The sequence below is a fragment of the Anas platyrhynchos genome, chromosome 8, assembly GCF_047663525.1.
Source record: "Anas platyrhynchos isolate ZD024472 breed Pekin duck chromosome 8, IASCAAS_PekinDuck_T2T, whole genome shotgun sequence".
Classification (NCBI taxonomy): Eukaryota; Metazoa; Chordata; class Aves; order Anseriformes; family Anatidae; genus Anas; species Anas platyrhynchos.
The window spans coordinates 36657750-36681881 of NC_092594.1; the positions used below are offsets into that span (position 1 = coordinate 36657750).

The 24132-nt window shown below is 43.1% G+C and overlaps 2 protein-coding genes and 1 long non-coding RNA gene across 11 annotated transcripts in view; 2 read left to right on the plus strand and 1 right to left on the minus strand.

Moving 5' to 3' along the window:
* Positions 1–587: 587 nt before the first annotated feature.
* TM2D1 (TM2 domain containing 1) lies at positions 588–19730 on the minus strand. 2 transcript variants are annotated; one of them, XM_072041448.1, is made up of 7 exons: positions 19542–19730; positions 18773–18842; positions 16702–16810; positions 12771–12862; positions 9295–9368; positions 7954–8072; positions 588–1840 (listed from the first exon to the last, which is right to left on the minus strand). In XM_072041448.1, the coding sequence occupies exons 1-6, from the start codon at positions 19728–19730 to the stop codon at positions 7962–7964; spliced, it is 645 nt and encodes a 214-aa protein (XP_071897549.1). In that variant the 3' UTR covers positions 588–1840; positions 7954–7961. The 2 variants fall into 2 exon arrangements, with proteins under 2 accessions (XP_071897549.1, XP_071897550.1); XM_072041449.1 differs by lacking the exons at positions 588–1840; positions 7954–8072; positions 9295–9368 and adding an exon at positions 9427–10405.
* A 306-nt stretch (positions 19731–20036) lies between these two features.
* LOC140002995 (uncharacterized) lies at positions 20037–21642 on the plus strand. Its single transcript, XR_011810841.1, has 2 exons — positions 20037–20176; positions 20655–21642. It is a non-coding gene; the product is annotated as an uncharacterized lncRNA (long non-coding RNA).
* Positions 21643–22472: 830 nt separating this feature from the next.
* PATJ (PATJ crumbs cell polarity complex component) overlaps positions 22473–24132 on the plus strand; it is a 145917-nt gene continuing 144257 nt past the window's right edge. For 6 of the 8 annotated variants that reach the window (XM_038183228.2, XM_027462630.3, XM_027462633.3 and 3 more), the window contains exon 1: positions 22525–22676. The gene's annotated coding sequence lies outside the window, so the exon portion shown is untranslated. Of the gene's footprint in view, positions 22677–22792; positions 23276–24132 lie in introns of those variants that run through there. The other 2 variants (XM_038183227.2, XM_013102770.5) reach the window with 2 other exon arrangements.

Here is a 24132-nt window from a genome sequence, read left to right on the forward strand (position 1 = left end):
AATGCAGTGGGATAACAGATACAGTAAACAGGCATTAATCACCATACAGGCTTAATCCAGGTATTAGGCAGTCTTGGGGCTAATATGAAGACTCACTTGCATAAGGGCTCATTCTATCAACTCTTAAATATGTGAATAACTTTATTCTTGGGAGAAATTTCGTCCAAGTTAAAGGCACTTGCAAGACCAGGCCCATAGTGTGCCTTTGTAAAACGGTCATCACACAATTATTTTGCCTGCAGGGGATTTCTGAATTAGAAGACACGTGTAGGGGTGTGGCTCAAGAAAGGAAAAAATTGAACAGCCGGAGCATCGGGAGCCACTTCTCCAGGCTTTTTCCCTCGACACTGTCTGTTACTGTGACATCGAAATCCAAGCTAAGCACTTCTTGCCAAGGATGGACCAAATAACACCATGGAGCCAGTATCATCTCAGGGGAGACCGCTCGCTGTCTTAGTGACAAATTCAGTCACTACAAATCCAGGCTTAGAACATAGTCCTTCCCGAGCCATAATCCAGTGCTTGCAAACTGTGTTTAACCACTGATGAACTAAAACTTCAGTTTCAAGAAGATAATAGCACATCCATAAGTATGAAACTCACTTTTATTAGGTGTTTAGAAAGGTTCAAGTGCTTCCACATTTAACTTAACATCAAAAATTCCCCATCTCTGTATGAACATACACACCACGTGCACTGACGTCCCGGCACGCAACCCCCATCCTCCAGCCCAAGGTGGGTTTTGGCGTCCTGGTCCATTTTGGCTCACCTACCCCTACCGCCACCTACCCCTGAAACAGAACCTGTAGGCTCAGGGCAAGCCCAACGTGAGCTAACCTGAGGAAAGGGGAAGGAGATGGAAGTGGGGAACGGGGTAGATGGCCACAGTTTATCTATTCAAGGAACAGCAAGATGAAAAAAAATCCACAAACCTTTAATTGTGAATGTAGAAGAGGGACAGTGATGTAACTGTTCCCAGGGAACACTATTCTTATTTTGTAGAGGGAGGTGAGCCAAGATACTTAAGCTCTAGAGAACCTTTAACACAGGAAGCTATTTATCATAACAAGCTTGGTTGATACTGCTCCCATACTGAACCAATTAGATTAGCCTATTTCGTCATACTTCATAACTTGGGATGATAGGTTTCCAAGCATGGTACAGTGCAGTAATTGAATTTTGATCAAACACACATGGCCCATAACCCAGTATGTGAAACTTTCAGAACAGTTCACAGCTTTTAAATATCCAGTCAACATGTTGCCAAAAGTACAGGATGTACTTGATGCAAGTGGGAGAGGAGGGGGGAGCACGAGTCCACGCCGTAACTTGGTACAGCTGTAAAACAAACATTTTTTTGTTCCGATTCTGTTCCTACTTTAGCAAAGGAGCTGGGAGGAAGACAGTGAATGTCAAGTAAGTCGTTTTTCTCCCCAGCCCCCACGCCCCCCAGGCACACATTTCCCTTTTAACATTCTTAGATTACCACAACCTTTTAAATTCACTATACTGTACTTTCATACTGTATTAGACACACCAGCAATTATGTTTGTTAGCATGACACATCCATTGCTTACACTTAGTTAACAAAATAACTTAAAAGTCGCATGCATCATCCTCTTAATAGGGTTATAATCAATGGGACCATGGAATGAAAGCCCTAAAAATTACCCCCCACCTCTGCATTCCCCAGGCTTCTGCCTCTGCCAACACAATCCATATGTTGGGCAGTCTCTTCGGGCTCAAGGTGAACACCCAGTCAGTGCTTTGCAGTCCGTGCTCTCCCCTTACACGTTCTTGCTGTTTTCTTCACAGTAAATCCGAGGACCTGAGGAAGGTTCTGTGTAAAGGAAACAGAATGCATTAATAATTTCATTCCCACCACTCTCCTGACTCGAGGGCAAAGCACCCTCTGCAGAACAGGTTCACGACGAGGAGTTTTGTGCTACTTTATTCTGAGCCAGCCAAACCTGAGCTGCTCTCTGGCCCACCCCTGGCAGCCTGGCACGCTGGAGCAGTGGGGCAGGATAACCCCGGGCGCTGCCAACTTCCTTCTCGTTTGAATGCTTCGACCTGAAAGGCAGTCGGAGGCTGTGCAGCTCTCCCAGCACCTCGGGCATCTCAGCTCCCCGAAAGGGAAGCACCAGGGCAGCCAGCACCTTGGTTTTAGCTGAGGTGGTGCAAGAGACATAAAAGCTGGCAATTACTGCGACAGCCCTCCAAAGGATGGAGGTTTACCCCAGTGCTTCTGGTTGCGCTCCGTGGATCAGCTGCCTCCAAGACGTCTCACACACCTGCTCTGGAGTGCAGCTGTGTAAGAGAAGCAGCCACAGGTTCCAAGGGGAGAAATGGTGCTTTCCAGAGGTAACAAAACGTGCATCTCGCTCTGTCCTGCCACTGGTTGGGGACAGGTACATCGCACAGGTACAGCCACCCCTGTGTGAGACAGAGTGCAGGAGGATGCACTGGAACCCTTCTCCCTCCCCGCCCCACGCCTGACTAAGTTATGATGCTGCAGAGAAAATTAAAAGAAAAAAAAAAGAAAAAGAATTCAGTGTTCAACTTATCAAACTTGGTCCAAGTTTCAGCTCAAACCAAGGTTAAACAGGCCTGTTCTAAGCCTCTTAGAGATAGGATTTATATAGTAATTACAGTAATGGAAACTGATCTTTATAATTTTTATACTGCCTAAAATTCTGCTGTGTCATATACATCTGCAGAGCCCGAGAACTGTGCTTCTCGGCGAGAAGCACTGCAGTCTTGAAAGCAGCCATTCAAATGTATAATGGAGAATTATCAGAGCATGAGGACGTCTGAGATATAATGAACCGCAAAGAATCTGCAATCCTGGAAAAGTGAGGAGCGCATAGTTGAGAAAAGCAGCATTTTTAAACAGTTCATTTTGTTTAAAGTTTATGGAACTACGTCCTCATCACCCATGCTATGAACTGCACTGAGAATGCCCCTTTTATTTTTATATTTCTTTTATTTTCCTTTGCTGCAGTTTTGGGTCTAGAGTGAGAGCACAGTGCAAAATGCACCTTGGCCAGACACAATCCCCCTGCTCTTTCCAGTTTTCTGTCGTGCAAGGAAAAATGCAGGAGTGCTAAGTCTTTGCTGTACGGTAAAGAACAACTTCAGGAGATTTGGAGATCTGATAGGGGGTTTGGCTCCACCTTCAGGAAGCAGAAGGCAAAGAGACAACATAGTTTTAAGTTTCAGACATACTTTCTGCTGAAACTAAAGCCTACACCCCCCTCTAATAGACATCTATTCCTCCTCAACGCGTTTTTGTTTCATACATATAAAAGATTCCCTGACCTGATGCCCTGACATTTCCACAGATCTGATTCTGCTCCGAAGAGCCCGACTCCTCCTAGAGGTTCTCGAGAACTTGTGGAAGGATGCCTGAAAACAGCCGATACGTGAACAGAGCTGAGGTATGAACAAAGGACAAAGGAAAGCTGCTTTGAGGTGAGAAAAAAAAAATGTGTCACACATAGGATGTTGTAGTCCTGCATCAAATATTATCAGTCATTTACACTCTCTGTGCTGAGGTTTCCATGGAGCATGAAGTTTTCTCTGAGAATTCACAGAGATTGGAAAGGTTCTCTGGGTAACACAGACGGACTGAGAGGAAGAAAGCTGGAAGAGTTGATCACATTTCAGTCTAGCAAAACACACAAGCATATGCCTAAAGTTAAGCTTTTTCCTCCCCAGATTCTGGCAGCAATTGCAGAAGATGCAAACAGACTAATCTCTTGTATTTTACCATCAGCAGACTCCGATGCAGCTTGAAATAACAAACACCCAGAACACAGTAGCTGGTTAAAAAGCGTGGTTTAAATGAATTAAAATGCCACATTTTTTTAAAAAAGCCGTATAGTGACCATTTATAATGATGAAAATGGCAAAGTAGTTAGAGATGAGGCTATGCTGAGTTTGAAAGACTATGATGTTATCAGTGAAATAACAAGAAATCACCCAGTTAGTGACGGGCAATGGAAATGGTTGCTTGCAAAATCTTGCCTTTGGCATTTCCCCAACGGGGTGCGCAAGTACCCAACCCAACCTTATTGCAGCCAACATCTTTTTCTGGAGGAAACAGGTTCCAAAAGTGCAGAGCAAGCAACAGGAATGGCTCTCAAATGGAATAAACACCTAATGAATCTAAAAATAATAATAATAAAAAACAAAAACACTGAGAAGAGATGGGAGAAGACTGAACAGACAGAGCCGTGTAAGCAAATACAACTGAATATACTCCTGAGGAACAAAGGAAACAATTCTTGATGGGGTGACAACAGATGTTCTCCAAAAAAATTCTAACGGAGCATTTCAAACACAAAGACCTTCCTGTGGAGCTGAGAAGTTTTTCTGGCAGCCAAGCAGCAATACATCTTCGGAAACATAACAAACCCTACCATTTGAGGTGCTATCAGGTCCTGAAAGCAGCAGTGACATCTTCATGTAGTAAGTGGTGGGTGGTGGTAGAGAGGGAAACAGTTAAGATAGCAAAATACTGTCATGGGAGGTTGCTGTAGCAGAGTCTTGATTTAAATGGCTGTAGGAAGAGGTAATCAGAGAACTTGGTCTAGAAAAGCCTTTTGGAAATGTGCTCTGTACCCAACTGAAAGGTACACAGGCTGACCTAATGGAATAACTACAATGCAGAGTAATTTATGGGTCATGGAGTTTCACCTAAGTGCAACCACTTGTACTGTGTGAGTGTAGTACGCAAAGTGCCCAAGGCCAAACGCTCCAACTAGCTGCTGCCCCACCACATCATGGTTAAGCATATTGCAGAAAATCCTCCTAAAATGTAGACTGAGAAAAAAAAAAAAGGTTTATGGAGCCATTTTTGCAATGCCTGAACTGCACTGGTACTTTGGGAAGATTTGGATTTAATTCCTAGCTTGGATCTGCAGCATCTTTGCTGAGTGGCTTTATATAGGTTTTTTAAGGTAAGGCACTTCAAAATTCTTTTTTTAAAACTCTGGCCTTTACTTTTTACACTCTTTTTTCTCTTTTTTTAAAGATAGAGAATAATGCTTCTTTGTCTTGTTGGAATGTTGAAAAGATTCCTGAATATCTGCAAGGCAAGCAGATACCATTTTATCCGGGAACAAGGCAGGAGGATGACACAGTACATTGTCTGACTGTTTTCAGTGCTTTGCAACTGTTTTTAAGGAAAAGCTACAACCAAGAGAGATTATTCCAGTGCAGCAGGAGCAATCAGAACCACAGAAACACTGAGATGGACAACTTGATTGACAGGTGAATGCTAAAGCAGGCAGCAACACAGGAAATCATCATAGGACAGACATTTTGATAAATATTACTGTAGCCAATTTATTATTAACACAGTGGGACAGCTTTACATCTTGCATCACACTTTTCACAGTCCTTATGGTAAACATGCCATATCTGACAATTACAAGATGAAAACAAAGACCTCACTAACTCTCTGCTGGCCCTGCAGCACTATCTACTCGCTCAGTTAACCCTCTCTAAACTTCAGCGGTGCAACAAAACGAGGGTGTTCAGATACACAACGTAATTCATATCAGATCCGATGCAAGTTGCAAAGCTCGTGCCAATTTCTAAGATTTCACATAAAACGGAGATGGTTGTGAAAGAAGTGGAAAGTTGCTAGTACAGGACGGAGGACCAAGTGGAATGCCATCTCAAGGGAATTAAAGTCTTGCCAAGGCACAAAATACTGTTCTGTCTGGTCACCCTTGGCTCCATTCTCACTGCTATGACCAAACGGGGCACTCCAGAGCAGAACGGGCACCAGTATCACTAGCAGAGGCCTGGGATTTAAGAACCCTACTTTTTGTTTTATTCCCTAGATTGGTTCTAGATACGTGTTCTGTTTCTGCAGAAACACCGTAAATTAAGTTGGAATAACCACTCTTCTCTCTGCTGGTCACTTTATTTCTGGAATTAACAAACTATCTGACGGACCTCATAACTAATCATATTTTCATCTGATTCTCACAAAATAGCCCCCACATTCTTTTATGGATAATGAAGCACAAGATGGACTGCTGCAGTCACTAAGTCAAGCCCTCTGCTACTTGTACACATGGAGATGCATTTTAAAATGAAATCTTGTGTGACGACTTCCCCAAGGGTTGGTTTGTTTTATTTTGTTTTTTTTAATTGAATTGCATAGTATCTTCCTATTCTCAGAGCTATATTATCAGCTTCAGGGTTAAAAAAGAAAAAGCAGACAAGTCACAGGATGATCTGTGCCATGGGATTTTATTTGATTCAAACATTTATTTTCCATCCACTTCCTGTCTGTTTTTGCAAGTGCATATTTCAGGAAACAAATCTGACATGCACAAAGAGCATTCAGCGAAAGACAAAAAGGGAGATGCGACAAATATCAGGCAAGAGAACAAAGCTAACAGAGTATTCTTGTCTCTTTGAGTCCACGAGTAGAATTCACGTTAGCAAGTGTTCCAAAACTATGTCTGAGTGAAAGAAGGAATGAATGTTAAGCACAAAGTGCTGCAAGTGGTTGATTATCATTATGTGGTATGTCAGGTTACACTGATTTGGAAAAAAACAGGATTTCTTTACAAAGCTCTCAATGCACCAAGTCTTAACTTAGGTTTAAAAGAGATTGAAACCATGAACTACACTTTAAAAAAAAAAAAAAAAAAAAAAATCAATTTAGCAATCTGATTTTTGCATTCCCTCAAAAATATTTGTTGCGGACACATTAACAACATTTTGAAAGTTTCATCAGAAAACCAGAAGAATAGCCCGAATTATTGAAAAAAATCAACACTGAAGTTTATATAACATGGGTTTCTCATTCACTTACTGCCAGTTTCCACAAGAAGATGAAAGCAATGTTTAAAATTGGTCAAATAGCATCAAGATTCTGTTGACTTCCTGTCGCTGTGTGTGTATACTTTTATTTGAAGGAACATCCATGTAAACCTTAGTTGTCCTAGAGAACTTAGTTTAAATGCTTTAAGAATTTATTCTTTATTAAGAAATTAATTAAGAATAACAAAATTTATTTCACTGGAACACAACCGATTAAAAAGAAAAATATTTTAAGGGCTTTATTAACACAAAACTATTTTTTGACATTCTGTAAACCATATGTACCAATTTCTTTTCAAGAAAAAGAAGGTTTGTCTTTCACTGTGGACGGTTGTAAGGGAGGAAACAAACAAACAAACCAAAATAATCACAGCATTTACGTCCTATTCTAAACTCTGTGCAGCCCTACATTCATCCACCTTCCTATTTTGAGATGTGTCACCCATGGTTCTATTTTTTATGCCTACTTATTCGTACTGCTGATCAGCATTGACCAAATTTTCCAGCTTCACCAAAAATTCTCTTTAAGCTTTACAGAAAGAGTTCATTCAATTAATAGGATTTCACAGAATGTGCTGGCACAAGTTTTAGAGCCACTTGGATTTTAACTAGCAGGGTACAGAGAAAAGCAGTTTCCATGGTTTGGGATATTTCAGTTCACTTCCAAACTGCTACTCATAGTTCTGAAAACAACCCCTGAGTGTAATCCTGGCCCATCCACGCTAAAACTTTCATCAGTTTCAATGGAGTAAAGATCAGTATAGTTGTTCTGAACAATCCTTTCCTTGCCTCTCTATAACCCCCTAAATTACACCGACAGAGACACAGAACAACACCAGTGCAAATTGCAGAAGTCTGCACATTTCACAATGGTACAACTTCACAACCTTGTACACGCTCACAGAAACAGAGCAGTCAAAGGAACTTGGCACCTTTGTAGTAAACTCATTCACTTGATGAATTTTCATCTTTTCCCATCTTTGTTCAATGGACATTTAATATTCAGTTCTGATGAAGTGCAATTAATAAGTCATCAGCGACTTCAGTGGACGACTGGATCCATCTGTAAAGTAAAATGCACTTACACAGACACGAGACACTTACTGCCAGGGTTACGGGTAGCTCTGCATTTTCCTGAATGTTGCGTTGGTAATCGTGAGCCGCGTGAGCCTTGCTCCGTAGTAGTCTATAATGTAACTAGAGCCATCAGAAGGTCCAACAATCTACAAGAGAAAAAGAACCAAGACTTTTCAATACAAAGTGAAATATACACTTTGTGCTAATGTCTCAATTACTGCTAATTTTCCCATCATAAAATTAGTCATGCTTAATTAGTCAAACAGAAACTAGATTTATTTTGAAGTTATGCTGTAGTTTAACTATTTTAGAGAGCGCTGTCTCAGACTGAACATTTCCCTGGGGCTTCTAATCAACCAAATTACACAGCCAGGCGCTGGTACTAGGTTAAGCTGATGAGGATTTGAGTCACAAAATCAGCCTTACAAACGAGTGGGCTCCAAACCACTTTTCTTGAACAAAGGAAAGTAGGTAGGAGATAATTAGGTTGATGACAAGTATCTTTGAAGTACTGCACAGGTAAGAAAGAGAGATGGAGAGAAGATCATGGCTTATTTGTTCTGGGAATGTTAAATTGATATAGAGTCACCAGGGAGATGAATAAGGGGAGATGAACGATACTCTCGGTTGTGTCTGTAAGTGACATGAGGCAAAATCACAATGGTAGTATAAAAGGGAACTTGAGGATACACGTATTTTAAAAGTTAAATATTTTTCTATAAACCCATACAAACAATTTCTATATCCTCAATGCATTCTGAGTTCATCATGGGAAACGAATCATTTGTGCTATATGGCTGCACTGTAAAATAAGAGAATTTGGCAATTTCACAATTTGGCAATGTCACAAGAGGTCACCCCAGCCAGGGATTTAATCACCAAGAATCCTACAGTAACAGCTCTTGGGTGACACGGGACTTATATCTGAAGAGGCAGGGGAAAAAAAATGTCAGTCTTCTCTCCTGCACACTGCCTTGAAACACCGACGATAGGCTCCATCAGTAACAAAGCCCATGCAAATGCTGAACTTCAGGATTCTGGAAACACCAGACTTTTTCTCATGAAAAATCTAACACTGTGTCTCACAAAAAGAGCCTGTAGGTTCTGACAAAGTGAATTTACAGCGAAACAGCTTCCAAGCTATTCATTTTAAGTATTGCAAGACAGCTAATTTATCTAATTTTTCATACAAGCAACAAATACATTTTGTATCTATATTCTACAATGTTAATCTATAACGACAGCTAAAATAGATGCCTTGACTTTTCAAGACACAGAAGTTCTTAAGGCTAAAATGCTAACAAAGAATTAGTAATCAAAACTTTAGCAAACACAGATTTGTATCTTGCTTTGAAAGCACAGACTTACCTGCATTGAAATCAGTATGAAATCAATTAGGCTACCAATTCCACAAAACCCTACTGTGCAGAACTTTAACAAACCTAAAAAAAAAAAAAAAAAAAATTAACAGTAGCTTTAAACCAGCGACTATGAAGCTCACATTGCTGGTTGCAATCACATCCCAACCCTCCGCTATATGTACAAGTCTAGAAACAGAACTGAAGTTATAGATCATTAAGTGTCAGGGAATAATAAAGTTATATATATGTATATATTCATATTTCTGCATCCTGAATACACTTGAAAGATTTTAAACTAACAACTTTTACTAGAACAAAGAAATACTCTTAAACAAGACAAAAGTTGATAAGCAAGTTACTGGAAAATTTCCCTTCTTCGATCAAACAGAGAAAAAAAAATCTAAACTTGAGCTGCAAAATTTACTTCTGAATAGAGGGAGACTTTCTATCACCTCTTGAGTTGCTGCACACAGTGATTTGATTTCAGAACATGCTACTTTGGCAAACCATTTTAGTATCACTTTTCTATTTTTGCTGAAATAGGAATTTTATTTGAATATATTTATACACATATATATAGAAACACTTCTTTTTAAGCAGCATTCAAAAAAAGTTGTTTTTTGTGCAAATAAATGAAAGAGTCATAGAAAACATGGGAATAGCAACTAACAGATAAATGTTTCATGGGAAGTTGCAATGAAAGGCAGACTACTTTTGGTGTTTTCAGAAGACTGATTTAACTTTTTTATTTAATACCAGTAGTTTCTTGTACAATGAGTGTAATACAGTGAGTACTGTATATATTACAAGATAAAACTTAGCTGAGCTAGGCAAACATTGACGTTACTTAAAGATTAAAAGGCATTTGTCTCTTTACCTAGGAACAGCCAGTATGAAGAGGAATGCTTATCTGTTGCACTTAAGTCAGTTCCAGGCTATGCTGTTCGGGGGAAACACAGTTCCCTGCTAAAAAGTAGATCCTTACTGTGCTTATAGGCACCAGCACACTTTGAGGCAAGAAACAAGCACATCGGTAACATCGGCCAGTGCAGCCTCGCATGGCACCTCTTCCCCAAGGGAGCTGGCACAGCAACAAGTTGTGTTGTGCTGCACAGTGCCTGGCAATGAGAAAGCACAGCAGTTTTCCAAAGGATGAGCCTGCTCTCGCTCAAATACCTGAAGGTCTCTTGACCTCTGTCTCTTCCTTTCAGCTCCCCCTCTCTCCGAAGCAGCAATCTGTCCAGAACACCACCTCCGCTCCCCAGTGCCCCATTTGTGCGGCTGCACAGGGAAAAGCGTGGCAGGATAGCTGCTTGCACACTGTGGGAAGAGCATCCCACTGTCTGCAGATAGCTCCCATGGTTGACAAGATGAAGCTGGCTGATTTATAAACTCTACGGAGGCCGTTTATCATCATTCCATGGACCGACAGTACAGTCAGAACAGTGAACATGTATCTAATGACCAAGAGGATGAAGGAGTGATAGCAGGATGGTCTTTCAGCTGATTAAAAGAAAAGCCTATGCGCATATTACAGCTGAAGTTGCGTCACTTAAATGTGTAAAACCTCAGTGTATCAATGTTTAAAATACCTCATTCCCAGGGGCTGACGTGTGAGACTTGCAGCAGCCAGACATGGTTTGCCTGGCATAGCGTAACAAAACAGAAGGGAAACAGCCAGCTAAATAAATACTGGCCTTAGGAAACTGCAGTTAAAACAATTAAATAATATCAAATCTTTGGTGAACACATTTAGTTTGTTATTATCTCTGAATCAAGTGCGGTCAGCATTTAAAACACTTATTTGTGATGCTCATTCTGCCACCTCCTCTCAGGCTTCAGTCCTGGACCTCACCCTCAGCTGGCACTGCTGGTCCCAGCTGCTCCAGTTCACTTGAGGAACTGGCTGCGTCCCGCGGAGCCGTCCTGCAGTACATTACTGGATGCAGAACTATTTCTGAACTTGGCATATGTTTCTGGAGTGCAGGGTAAAGTTGATTTTTTTTTTCTTCCTCCTCACTTTCCTCCCCAACAAGCAGATCACACTGAGAAAATAAACTGCTCTAAAGCATGGAGGGAAAAAGCAGTGCTCTTAGGCAGTAATAACTTCTGGTTTAGTTCACAGTGTGTGGGAGAGGAAGAGGTTGCCTTCCTGGCTTCTTCACACTCAATAGCATGTTTGCATTTGTGCTCTCTTTAACCAAAAGAGAAGGCAAAAAAGCGAAGGAGCATTTACAGTCTTCATAATTCTTGCACAAAATATTTCAATGTTATTCCCTTTATCATTTTTGCCAAAGCATGGATGACCTCCAGAAATATTTACTACAGTCAAGGAATCCAACCTACTGATTTTATTTCTCTTTTCTATTCTTACCTATTTGCTTTTTCCTTCTTTGGCTTTCAAAAGCTTGAGAACCTGTCTTTAGAGGAGTTTAATTTTACATCTGTTAACTCTGGTTACAGTGTATTCCAGTGGGGTTAGCAAACATGAGCCATACAGCACTTCTATGTAAGAACAGAGTATTTATAAATCTACAGTACTGCAGTATAACTACAAAATAACTACTGCAAATTATTATTCCAAATCCAGTGATATAACAAAAGGTGCACCCGAGTGACTGATTCCCAAAATAATACTTCTTTGTGAAAGAGATGGACAAAATAAGTGCTAATTATAGAATTTCAAGGAAAAGAGACACAGGTGTTAACAAAAGATTAACTGGAAAGACAGATAATGTTAAAAAACATGAGGGTTTCTACTGGATGGGCAGAAACTCAAAACTCCCAGCTGAAGGGACAGCAACATGTATAGCTTTTTCCAATTCACTGCTCCACACTATCTAGACTTTAAATTTACTCCATTTGTCAGGCTCAGAAACAAAGAAAATCCAAGACAGTAAAAGTAGTTCTAACATACCAAGGTATTTGCATTACTTAAAAGCCATTGGCACCATCACCCTGGGAACCAGGTCCTAAAAGCAGTAAGTAGAGGTAGATCTTATTAAAGGTCCCAGCTTCTGCAGAACTATTATTAATACTACAAACTATCTTGAAGGTATTCGTTTACCAGAATAAATTCCATATCCCAAAACACTAGCTTTACAGTAAAGTTTGCCCTCAATTTTTCTGTTAAAATCAAGCATCATCAAGCAGCTGACACATCAGTCAAAACCACTCCTGTTGCAGTGGCTCACAGAGAATGCAGTGCTAAACATCAGTGTCAAGCAAACGTAAAGCAAAATGAATGACAATAATCATGTTTGCTTGTGAGGCAACCGCATATCCATTTGTCACCACTCACTCCAACAGCATAGGAGGCAGAGGTACATGATCCAGGATCTTATTTGCAATGAAGTAAGGATTTTAGTTGCAAATATAAAAACTACAACAGTCAGCACTTTTTATTCAAAATGCAAGTACACACAAATAACTCAGTCATTACAATATGCTTTAACACAAAGAAAAAACAAGAAATAAACTTACCTAAGGCAGGATAGCCTAGATAAAATCTATCTGCTCCCAACCATCCCAGAAATAAGGACAGAGCCACTGCCACTTTGTAGGAGTATCCATTTCTGCCAAAAGAAACAAGGAATGAGACAACGACTGCAAGACAGATTCACTCATAGTTCTGAGAATTAAAGCAGTGACTCATTTGCCTGCTGCTTCAGTTAAAAAAAAAAAATCAGATTTGTTATTTATCTTTAATTAACAGAGACAGGATTGATAATGTTACGCTTTCAAACTTGCTAGGCATCCCCCATAAAGCAACCTCAGCTGTCACAACTCAAGCACACTCTTGCAGAATACCGATTCTTACGACTCTTATTCTGAAATTAAATCATCATTTCTTGTCAAGAAAGACATAATTCAGTTGCTGATCCATTCCCAGTTTTACAGAGCACTTCCCAATAGTTCAGCCCTACTGAGACAGCCCTGGAAAGCTCTGAGATGTGCGCGTACTGTCTGTAGGCATTAGTCTCACACCCAGCCAAATAGAGAGGAACAGGGTAGACAGGTGAGATGTCAGCAGAGACAGTAATTGCGATGAGATTTGAAGGAGAAATGAACCATGGCCACCGGCTGAAGAAGCCAGAAGGATTCAACAGAGGGAAAGACATGTACCTATCCCTGTGCTGCACACCGAGGGCAGTAAATGGCACGCGCTCATGAATGGAAAGAACTGAGAACTGCGCAAAGATGCACAGTAGTAGGCAGACACCTTGAAGTTAAACGCCCTGTGGTTAGCCATACACAGCACTCAGACACAACAGGCTGCCTGAGATTTGTACTGACTGGCACCATTCTTGCCACCAGTTGGAGCGATGTGGCCACCTAACCATCAGTAATCTTCACTCACTGCCGATGGGGGCTTTGCACTAATAGCAAGCTAGGAACATCGAGCTACCAACTGTAAAGCCATCCTTTGCTGCACCGGTGAAAAGCTAGCTTGTGAAAAGAACAGAAACCCAAATCTAATTAGAACTTAAAAAAAATAATCAATAATTCACTGTTCTGATATGTGCACTAATATGTGCCAGCAATTACTTAATAAGCCCAAATTAAACTCTCGGTTGACAGTTGAATAAAACATGGTTTCACAAAAGACAGTAGCTGAGAACGCTCCAAGCACCTTTATTAAGCACTTTCAATGCCAAATAAAGATCTACATTTTTGCTTATTATCTAGATTTACTGACTTTAAAACTTAATGGCAACATTAAGTGATTAAACCGTGACTCTTACCTCAATATTTGTTACTTAGTGCTTATTAGCAACACAGAACATACCAGGCATTTCTGGAACCTGATGTAATGTAAATTATCAGCTTTAGAACTGCCATGTTTCCACTGTAAAGAACACTAATTGTTTTATGCAAAAGTTGAGGTAAACTGTTGGGAAATGTTTATCAACTAAAAAGTGTCAACAAACCTTTCAAGGACACTAAAGCCTACAAACAGCATTTGCATAGAAGGTGGGAACGCAATCTGAGATGCTTCTGATCAAAAACAGTCAGAAAGTAAACTTAGCACTTGCGTCTGCATTGAGATGCTGTTAGAGGGAGCGCAGTCTGCAACTTCAACACCACCAACCTGAGGGGCAGAAGAGATCTAGTGTGAAGTGGAAGCACGTTAACACTCTAACAAGGCTGCCTCCACTCTCGTCCTTCGTCTTACTCATTCTTTCAGATAAAAATACGTGCTGAAGAATTAACCAGCAAGCAGGAAAATAACACTTCCCGCTAATCTAAAGGAATTTCTACAACTGGGTAAAAGATGCAATTTCTTTTCAGTTGCTCTTTGATTTTTCTCATGCTTCATCCAGTCTTTCTTTGTACATTTCTCGCATAAACGCCTTTTCCTCCTGCTGGCCATGCCCGTTGATACTACCCATAGTACTGCTGCACGTGCCAGCGGCCTCTGTGCTCTCTCGGGGTCTCAGCACTGCTCAAAGACCTGTCCACGTGGAACTTCAGGGCTTCTGCAGACTGCCATTTGATGGACTCCTTGCTTAGAACAATGATGCTGGCACAGGGGACATTTCAAGCCTGCAGAATCAGGGCCATATATTTGCATATTAAGCAAAATACATGACTGTGACATGACAGAATCTGGCAAAAATCTAGCTCCAAAACACTAAATTAGAACCCAACCAATCCCAAATCCCAGTCCTTTGCTGTAGTGACCTCGCTAGTAGTTACAAGCTATTCCTTGAACAAATACTAGGAGTGACTGAACTTGAACACATCCTCATACACAAACAGAACAGGATCCTAGAGCTGTAACCTAGACTGCTGCTAAATTAGGATGTTGGCTGAGGACAACACGCTGATTTGCTCCTTCCTAAAGCTAGGGATAGAAATTAACCTGCTGTCCCTACACCCGCTGTGGGAAGATGCCTACTTAAACCAATTTTCTGGTTAAATGATGTGCAGTCGTTTTTGCCGATATTATGCAGGTATTTTTCACCAAAACTCAGGTAAGATGTTAGAAAATCTCCAAAATCTCTCAACAACATGCTTGCATAAATCCTCCTAAATTCTCAGTTGAACTTTACTAGAGGTTTCAGCATACCCACAACAGGTCCTCTTACCCCTGTGCCACACAAGCAGTTGTGGGACTGGAAAAGCCACGGCAAGTTATTTTGGTAGCTTAACCACTGGTGATTTCATCTCAAATAATAGCCACCATAAAGTAACAGACAACATAAGAATAATATTTTTCTGCTTACATAGATCTGTGTTGTTTTTTTTAATTCATAAAGAAAATACAAATTTTACAATGTTTCTAAAAACTACGTTAAACCAAAAATACATACAAAAAAAAATCTGAACACAAAAATAACTTCCTATTTTAAAGAGAAGGCAATTTCATTAAACTAGTGTAGCTCATCTTATTCTCAGCCCCCATCACAGATGGGACTGGAACGCAATTGTTTCTGGACAAAAATGTGACTGAAGTCTCGTTTGCTAGCATTTAAATTTGATTAGATGTAATAATATGTTTTCTTCAATTTGCTGAGCTTTGACTGTAGAGAAGACGAAATACAAAGAAAATATTTATGAAACTAAGCGGCAGAGCTGTACTTCTGAGCAAGGCAAATTATTGAGCAGTAAGCACCGCATCACTAGGGTGATAAGGAATACTCAGCAAACATTGCAACTGGAGCTGTAATTTCCAAAGATTCCAAGCTGGACAAAAGGAGAAGGCTCCTGCATGACTCCCACAATAAGCAGAGACAAATGGTGCTGACAGGTGTTCATTGATCATTAGCACTGGCCAGTTGGGACATTTATTGGTGTCCAGAGCTTTCCATCGCTCACAACACGCTTCAGAAAAACCAGGTCCATCATTTTCAAGTTACAGAAAGAGTCTCTTAAAAGACATGCAGGACTTGATTAAAAACATTTATTTAAATACAGAAAACAATTCCTATAAAAGAGATTTTCAGGGTTCTGAAGAGAGACTCACGCTCCCCCCAATATTTATGCATCCCTCATCCCTGTGCTGGCACGAGCACGTGAAGGGACTGTACGGTGACTCAACTGATCCAAGCTAAGTCAAACCCACATCAGTTCTGTGACTGAGTGTGTAGGAGGGGATGTCAGGAAAAGGGATGGAGAGGAGTCCCCGTGCTGATTTTAAGCACGTGTGAAGTGTGGCCTTGGAATTTGGGGCAAATCTTTGCTGGGGTACACACTAAGGTAAAATGAAGACAGAAACATAACTAAACAAACAAAGAAGTTTCCAGCACAGAGACAGATTTACTTATGAACACGCACACTGTATCTTTATACTGTTTATAATATTTATTTGAGGATGAAGTAACACACGTAGGGAATTCCATCTTCCTCCTCCTTTGTTTTCAGTGTGAAAACAAAGATAAATTAATACAAAAAATAATGGTGTACTTACACATTGCGGCATGCAATAGGCTTGTAAAATCCAACTTCACGTCCAGTAAAGACTTTTTCCACACCAAGGTGATCTTTACAGGTAATATTTGGTGCTGGCAGACACTGAACTGAGGACAAAAAAAAATACTTGCAATTAAGCAGAAACTGACTGGATATTGTAGCATTTTCCTGACAACACATAAGCGAAATAAACAAGTGAAGTTACACTGTGCAACACTCTAGAGGCACAGCACAGTACACAGAGCCTCCTGCTCTGAGCAGGAGGCTGGACAACAGGACTGCCTGAGGTCTCTTTCAACCTGAACAATTCCCTTATTCTAAGCAAAGGCTTAGCTCATAAAAGAACCAAAGTGGAAATCACAGCAGAAAATGACATCTACTAAAATTCTGTGATGTATTACCAGAGTATTAGTCACTCTCCACTGTTTTAGTGAGTTATTTTAAATGGGAGAATTCCAGTCCTTTACACACTTCGTAGTAGCTTTCAGTACTTGTGAGACCTGTTGATTAGTTCTAACTGAACTGCTGGATGGGTTCAACATTTCTTTCCTGATTTTCCAGTAACACCCAGAAGAAAGATGAGGATTTGGATTTATTTTTTAATATCTATCCATATTGCATAGGACCATCCCAAAAATTAAGTTAAAGATTAAGTTCAGATGGTCAGTATCTGTAACAGGGAAAAAAAAAAGCTGTGTCTGGACTTAATTGCCATGAAGTCGTACATGGATGTTACTGATCAATGTGCCTCATCTAACACGGCTACAGAAAGCAACATTCTTTCTTTTACAAAATTTAAGCAAAGAAAGCACGGCTTTCTATTTAGAAGAAGCCACAGCAGTTAAAATATTGACACAGGGAAGGATGCTGTTTTCTTGTCAAACACATGCCAGTATGGCTCCAAACCTGCTACTCCATGAGACTACTTGGATGCTTTGAATTAAACCCCTGCCTGTTTGGATGATGAAATCCAGAAAGATGTTTAGCGACTGTAGTGCTTCAAGCATGAGCTTTAAGACCAACTTTTTATTATTTAGATAATGCTGACGGAGGAAATGACTCAGATACTGTGAGGACCATCTAAAGTCTGCTGTATGTGTAAAAATTATATAGATATAGAAATGAACACATTAATAAATCCAGCAACCTCCCCCACTCTGAAGCAAACATATAGTGTATCGAATACAATCACGTGGTTAGACACAACTACCAATGTGAGTTGTGATCAAACTACAGGATATTCTTTGGCTCACTGACTGCCTGTTTATAATCAGGGACACAACGTCAAAGATGATGTAAAGGACTGAACAACTTCCAGGAGGATGTATTTTGGGAAGTACTTTCAGCCAGTCTCTGAAAAGTACTTGGAAAACCTCCACTATCCCTAAGCATCCCAATAAAGAAAATTATTTAGTGTTTATACACAGTAAAATCTGAAAGATAACAAGCATGCACATGCATTTTAAACATCAGTGTACATAAAGCAAATTAGCTAACAAAGAGACCATTTACTTCAATGCCTGCAAACACCAGAAGAGCTAAACATGTGTAATAAACCAAGCGACCAATTTAACTGCGTTTCTGTCGTCCTCCAAAGAAAATCTGAATTTAACGTCAAAATAAGCGTAACTGCTTTCAAAAGAGACCCTTATGGCACCAAAAACTCTTGATGACGGAAGGCACCATCCTTCCTTAAAAGAATTATACAGATTTTGAAGGTTTTGAGGTTGCTCTGCCATATGTCAGTTCTTCTAAGTATATGCAAAACTGAGTAGGACAGGAATGGTTTGCTCTAATCACAGTAGAGAAGGACAGGGCCTAGAAGATATGACATACTTTGAAGAGGCTTACCAGAAACCTCACTTAAAAACGTACCAACGAGAGACAACGTATTTATTCATTTTCAGTGAAGCATCCCATGTACACAAATGTTCCAGGCTTTCACACTAATGACATTACTAATCCCATGTTTTAAAAGCTCATCTAGCAGATACATAAATGCATGAATTAAATGCTTCCTTGGAAAATGTAATTACTGTCAATATATGTTAGAAATTGGAAATCCTTACCATATGCCGTGTGATTTGTACAATTCATTGGTTCTTGTGTGCTATTGTCTATTTTAGGCTCATCACACATATATGTTCAGGTAATTGAGGAAAACATTTCTCATATCAAACACTACAACAGGTTTAACATTAATTTATTCCACCCTCTTTAACCTCTGAGGATTAAAGATGTACCTTGATGTCAGTTTTCCTCCCTCCCCATCCCCCCAAATAGGAACAGCACATTACCATACAGCAAATCTGCTAATCCAATTTAATACATCAATATATTGCATAAGCTCCACGCTTAATTAGTGCTGCAGTCAGCACTACCTAAGGGAACTACAATATTTATCAGTCACAGTCTCTGTATTTGAAGGCGACAAGGTAGAAAACCCCAGCCTATGCTTCCTTCCTTATTTTGATACCGGGGTACCTTTAAACCGAGGCATTTGGTTGAGAAGATTAAAGCTACAATAACAAATTTCAAAGAACACCTAAAAACGAACATCGGAAACGCCGGGAATTTGGACTAAAGAAATCGTGAGCAGGAACAAATTTTCAGAGGGCTGAACTCCCACGGCCAAGTAAGGCAGGAGGTGAAATTAACTTTTTTTTTCCAAGCTACCCCCAAACAAACCCGTGCCACCACACACACACACCCCCTCCCTCCCGCCCCTTCCACCCGAGGGTGTCCCTGCCACCACCGCTGCCCCCCGGTGCCTCACAGCCGCCGGCCCCATCCCCTCAGCCCCCGACCCCCGTCCCCCCCGCCGCGGCCGCGCTCAGGATATTGCCCCAGCCGCAGCTCGTCGCACTTGGGCGGCGGCTCCGAGCTCGCCGCTGCCCTCACGGCTGCGAACCAGAGGAGGAAGAGGAGAAAAGGGAGGAGGAAGGGGAACGGGGCATCGGCCGCCCCTCGCCACCTCAGCACCGTCCCCGCCGCTCCCGCCGGCCGCCGCCCCGGCCGGGCGGCCATCTTGGGAGCCGCGGCCGCCGTCAGTGACGCCGCGGGGGGGGAGGAGGAGGAGAAGGAGGAGGAGGAGGAGCGGCCCCACCGCCCTGCCTCCGGGGGAGCCGGCTGCGCGGGCGGCCCTCTGGGTGCCGCTTTTATTTATTTATTTGTCTATTTTTGGCTCTTTCAGGGGTTGGCCTCGGTAAATATGGCTCCTGAGGCGGCTCGGGGAGGCGGTGAGGGCACAGCGTGCCCTTACCCAAGATGGCGCCCGTGCAGGCCCGCCGGGCTCTGTACCCTGGACAAAGATGGCCGCCCGAGGGACGGCGCCCCTCTGCCCTTACCCAAGATGTCGGCCCCGCCTCAGCGGGGCGGCGCGGGGCGATGGGGGGCGGTGAAGGGGCTGTGAGGGGACCCGGGGCTGCTCTCGGGGGGCGTCCTCCTCTACAGGAACCGCCTGGAAGCGGCTGGTGAGGACTGGGTTAGGAGGGGTGAGAGCAGCGTGGGCAGGCGGTTGAGGGACAAGTACGGGGCTGAGGGACGATCACCGGCATGGCAGGCCTAACCTCCCGCCTGGTGCCCGTGAACACTGTCCTGGCACTGCTCTGGGAGCTGTGGGCACCTTCGAGAGAGTTTCAGAGAAAATTCCTCAGATCTGAGGTAAAGTGGGTGGCCCGTGCCCGCCCGGCTCTGCCAGGCCCGGCTAGGAGAGCCCTCGAGCCGTCTTGTGTTTTCATGTAAAATTGTGATTGTGTACTGGTAAAGTACCTTCTCTTGCTTCGTTTTTCTTTTTCTCTACTTTTTTTTTTTTTTAAATGTGTGCTAAATACCTGCAGAAGACAAGCTTTATCTTCATCACTGTTTGCTCCTCGTAAAGTATTTTTTTGTGGTGATAACCAACCTTTGTTTGTTTCTCACTTTTTAAAGAGTTATTCCATATTTTTCTAGTGCTTGTTTCTGAAAGCATCAGTTTTCAGCTGTGAGCTGCTGGGGATCACGGACTGTTTGAGGTGAAGAGACTGTTCAGTGGTGAACGTACTTGGGAAAGGCAGCACTACTGTCAGAAGTTTCCATCCACGCTAGAAGCATTTCCTGAAAAACAAATGGGGACCTAGAAGCTTTAAAAGCTTGGAAACAACTCCCAGGTGGTATTTAAGAGAATGTCATTAACCAGCCCTTTTTAAAGTCTTCTGGTTTCACCAGTGAATGTTTTTGTGGATGAATGGTGACTTAGGGATGAGTCTGTCAGTACCAATGAAAGGTCTGTTATGGCCCCAGGTGCTCAGAGAATCAGTAAAAATGTTGGTTTAAAATATATGGATGTCTGACAAAGATCTCAGCAATATTTCACATCACTGGCTGTCTAACGGCTTTTGGGAGATTTGTGTAAACTAAATTGGCAGTCTCGAATTCAGCAGATAAAGTATGCAAATGAAAATTGACATTCCTTTCAGCAATTGGAAAAGAAAGGCCAGGGACAGAGTGCACTCTGTAATGAACCCAGCCCTCCGAGATCGAGACTGAGGTGCACTGATGAGAAAAGTGCTTAGCTCTTTTGTCTACATTGTATCTCTTGGATGGATAAATACCCCACTTGCTGTTCATCACTGTCAAAAACATTGTCACTTCTCGCAAGCACTACATTAATTAAAACTGAGAGTTAGGACTGGGAAGTTAGGCATTTGGAATCTTTTTTTTTAGGATGAAGTGATATGTCCTTAGTGTGTTATATGTTTTAGTGCAACTGCTATTGTTTTGTTTGTTTGTTTTTAAGGACTTTAGGAAGAAGGGAAGTTGTTTCCTAGTTAGGAGGTGGAAATTCATTTCTGTACCTTTTGTAGTGGCTATCCTATGCAACCAGCAGGGTTGCATGAGATTTGTTCCACGTGAGCTACTGGAACTGGGTAGCAAAATAAAAAATATTTTTTGGAGGAGGCTCATTTGATATTTTTGGTGTTTATATGCATGTATATAAAACATAAACATTACATAAAATAGCTGAAAACTTAACATACACTAGCCAAAGGTGGAGAGCAGCCACAGTCCACTTTAACTTCAATGAGTGGTGCACGTTCAGGATTTTGAGGCCGGCGGTGCAAAAACCTCATTTGCTTTTATCACCTTCCATCTCACTGCCTCTGCAGGGACTCAAGCCGCTGCTGCCACACACAAAGCCATCGCCACCACCTCTCCGTAGCCACAGGTAGCGCGGTGTGGCTCGGAGCGCTGTTGGCGCAGTGCTGGTTGTGGCGAATGTGGTGATAGGCGGGTGAGTTTCGCTGCTTTGGGGCTCCCCAGGGGAAGTGTCACAACTGCTAAACCCCATCCAGGTCCCAGTCCTCCCGAGGTTTTTGCCAGCTCCCTCAGTGGAAGCGGCGGTGCCCGTCCTGCTGAGGCCGAGCAGAACTTGCTTCGTCTGCAGGAGATGAGGGCTGAGAACAACCCTGGTGCGCAGCAGGCTGCCTGGATTCACGGCTGGGTGCTGACTTCCTGCAAATAAGTACAAATAAAGTGTTTTATACAACTTTTCCGCCTCCATTTTACTCTCGCTGGGGATTTTGGTGGCTGTGCTGACAGCCGTGCCACGCAGGCTGTGCCACCACCGGGGGCCTTTCCCCTCACTGCGCTCCGTGTCCCCGCTCCCAGCCTGCGAAATCAGCGCCTCAGCACCACGTCCCCAGGCTGGGAGCAGACCCCAAGCTTTACCCCAAAGAGCTGAGGGGACGACAACGAAGCTTCCCCCCCCCCCCCCCCCCCAACAACAACCCTCTCCTCCCTCCTCCGGCCGCCGGCTCCGGGCCGCCCCCGGCGCGTCCCGTCCGTCCCCCGGGAGGCCGGCTCTCCCTCCGCGCCGCCCCGGCTTCCTTCGCCGCAGGTGAGCCGCCTTCGTGTCCCCCCCCCCCCCCCTTTCGCTTCCCTTTTCCGCCCAGGTGAGAGCCGGCGGCAGCCATCATCGCTCCGGCCTCTCAGGTACCGGCGCCGAGCGGCTGCGGGGGGCTGAGGGGAGGCCCCGAGGGTTGGGAGGGGAAAAGGGGGGAGCCCCCCTGTGGGCAGCCGGTTTGGGGGGGCCCCCAGCCGCCCTGTGAGGGTGTGGAGCTCAAAGGGGAGCGCCTGGAGCCCCCTCTGGGTGCTGGTCCTTAGGGGCTGCTCCATGGGAGAGTGGCTTTTTGGTGTTCCTGCGGGTGTGGGAGGTCAAAAATGGGGCTGCTGCCAGGGTTAGGGGCGACAAAACGAGCCCCCACCGTGAAGGGGGCGCGCTGTTTCAGCAGAACTTGAGGACTTGGTGGCTAATGTAAGCAGGGCAGGACGCCCTGCATGTGTTTGGGAAACAAGTCACCCCCAGGCTTCCTCCTCCTCCTCTGAGAAGAGGTTTCCAAGTGCAGACCACCTCCTGCTCCTCTGCCAGAGGCGTCGGGTGCGAGCTCAGCCTCCTATCAGCCATCAGAGAGCCCACAGCGCTCCCCTCCAGCCTCCAGCCCGCAGGAATTCAGGTTCTGCTTGTTGGAAGTTGGCGTGCCTTCGGCGTGAGTAAGGCTGCTCCCGATCAGTGCGGAGGCCGGTCATCACAGGTACAGGGGGTTCTTCTGCTTCCCTCATCTCGCAGACACTAATGGTATGCTGCAGCACGCTCAGCTGGTCCCCGGAGTGGTTTTTTGGATGGTTAACAATGTTTAGCTGTGACCTGCTTTTCCCTGGAGGTGGATGGTGCGTTTTTATTTAGGTACTCACAGCGCTGTGCAATTGTTTCCTCCTTACAAGTGCCTGGAGCAGTCAGCACGCGCGCTGTAGCACTTTTATAAAAACTGTAACACGACACAGAACAGCAGGTTTTGGCCTTCTGAAAGGCGTGTACACGCTAGGCTTGGTTGGACTGAATTTTTCTCTGCGTTACTAAGGTGGAAAACCAAGTAGAACAGCAAAGTACGTGCGAAATAGTGTTGTTTTTAACAGTACGTAGCTGCTCCGTGGCTTGCAAAACATATTATTTTTAATACCACAAGTTAGATGTGATGCTGCTTTAGGACCGTTTTAGGATTAAGATCACACTACCAAATGCTGTTTTCTCTTGCCTTTGCCTTTTAATAAATTTTAAGCGGTTTGGACTGAAGTTTTCCAAGTCAGAGATCTCTCCTGGAGCAATGACGTAAAGGAAAGACATGCGCTGTGTCAGTCACTCCTGATAACAGGGCTGGGGGAAATTACAACAGCAGTAGTGCAGAAAGGTGACTTTGGACAGGGAAGTACCCTTGGCTGTTCCCACGGCAGCCTGCTCGGCTGGCCCTGTTAGCAGCCATTGGAAAACAGCAGCAGGTAGCAGCTGCACATTGAGGACTTGCAGCATTTAACGTCCCAAATGGCTGTACCAGTGCTGAGTCGGGAGAGCCACAGTCGAGGCAGGGCTTTCCCTGCAAACGTGGCTCTTGAA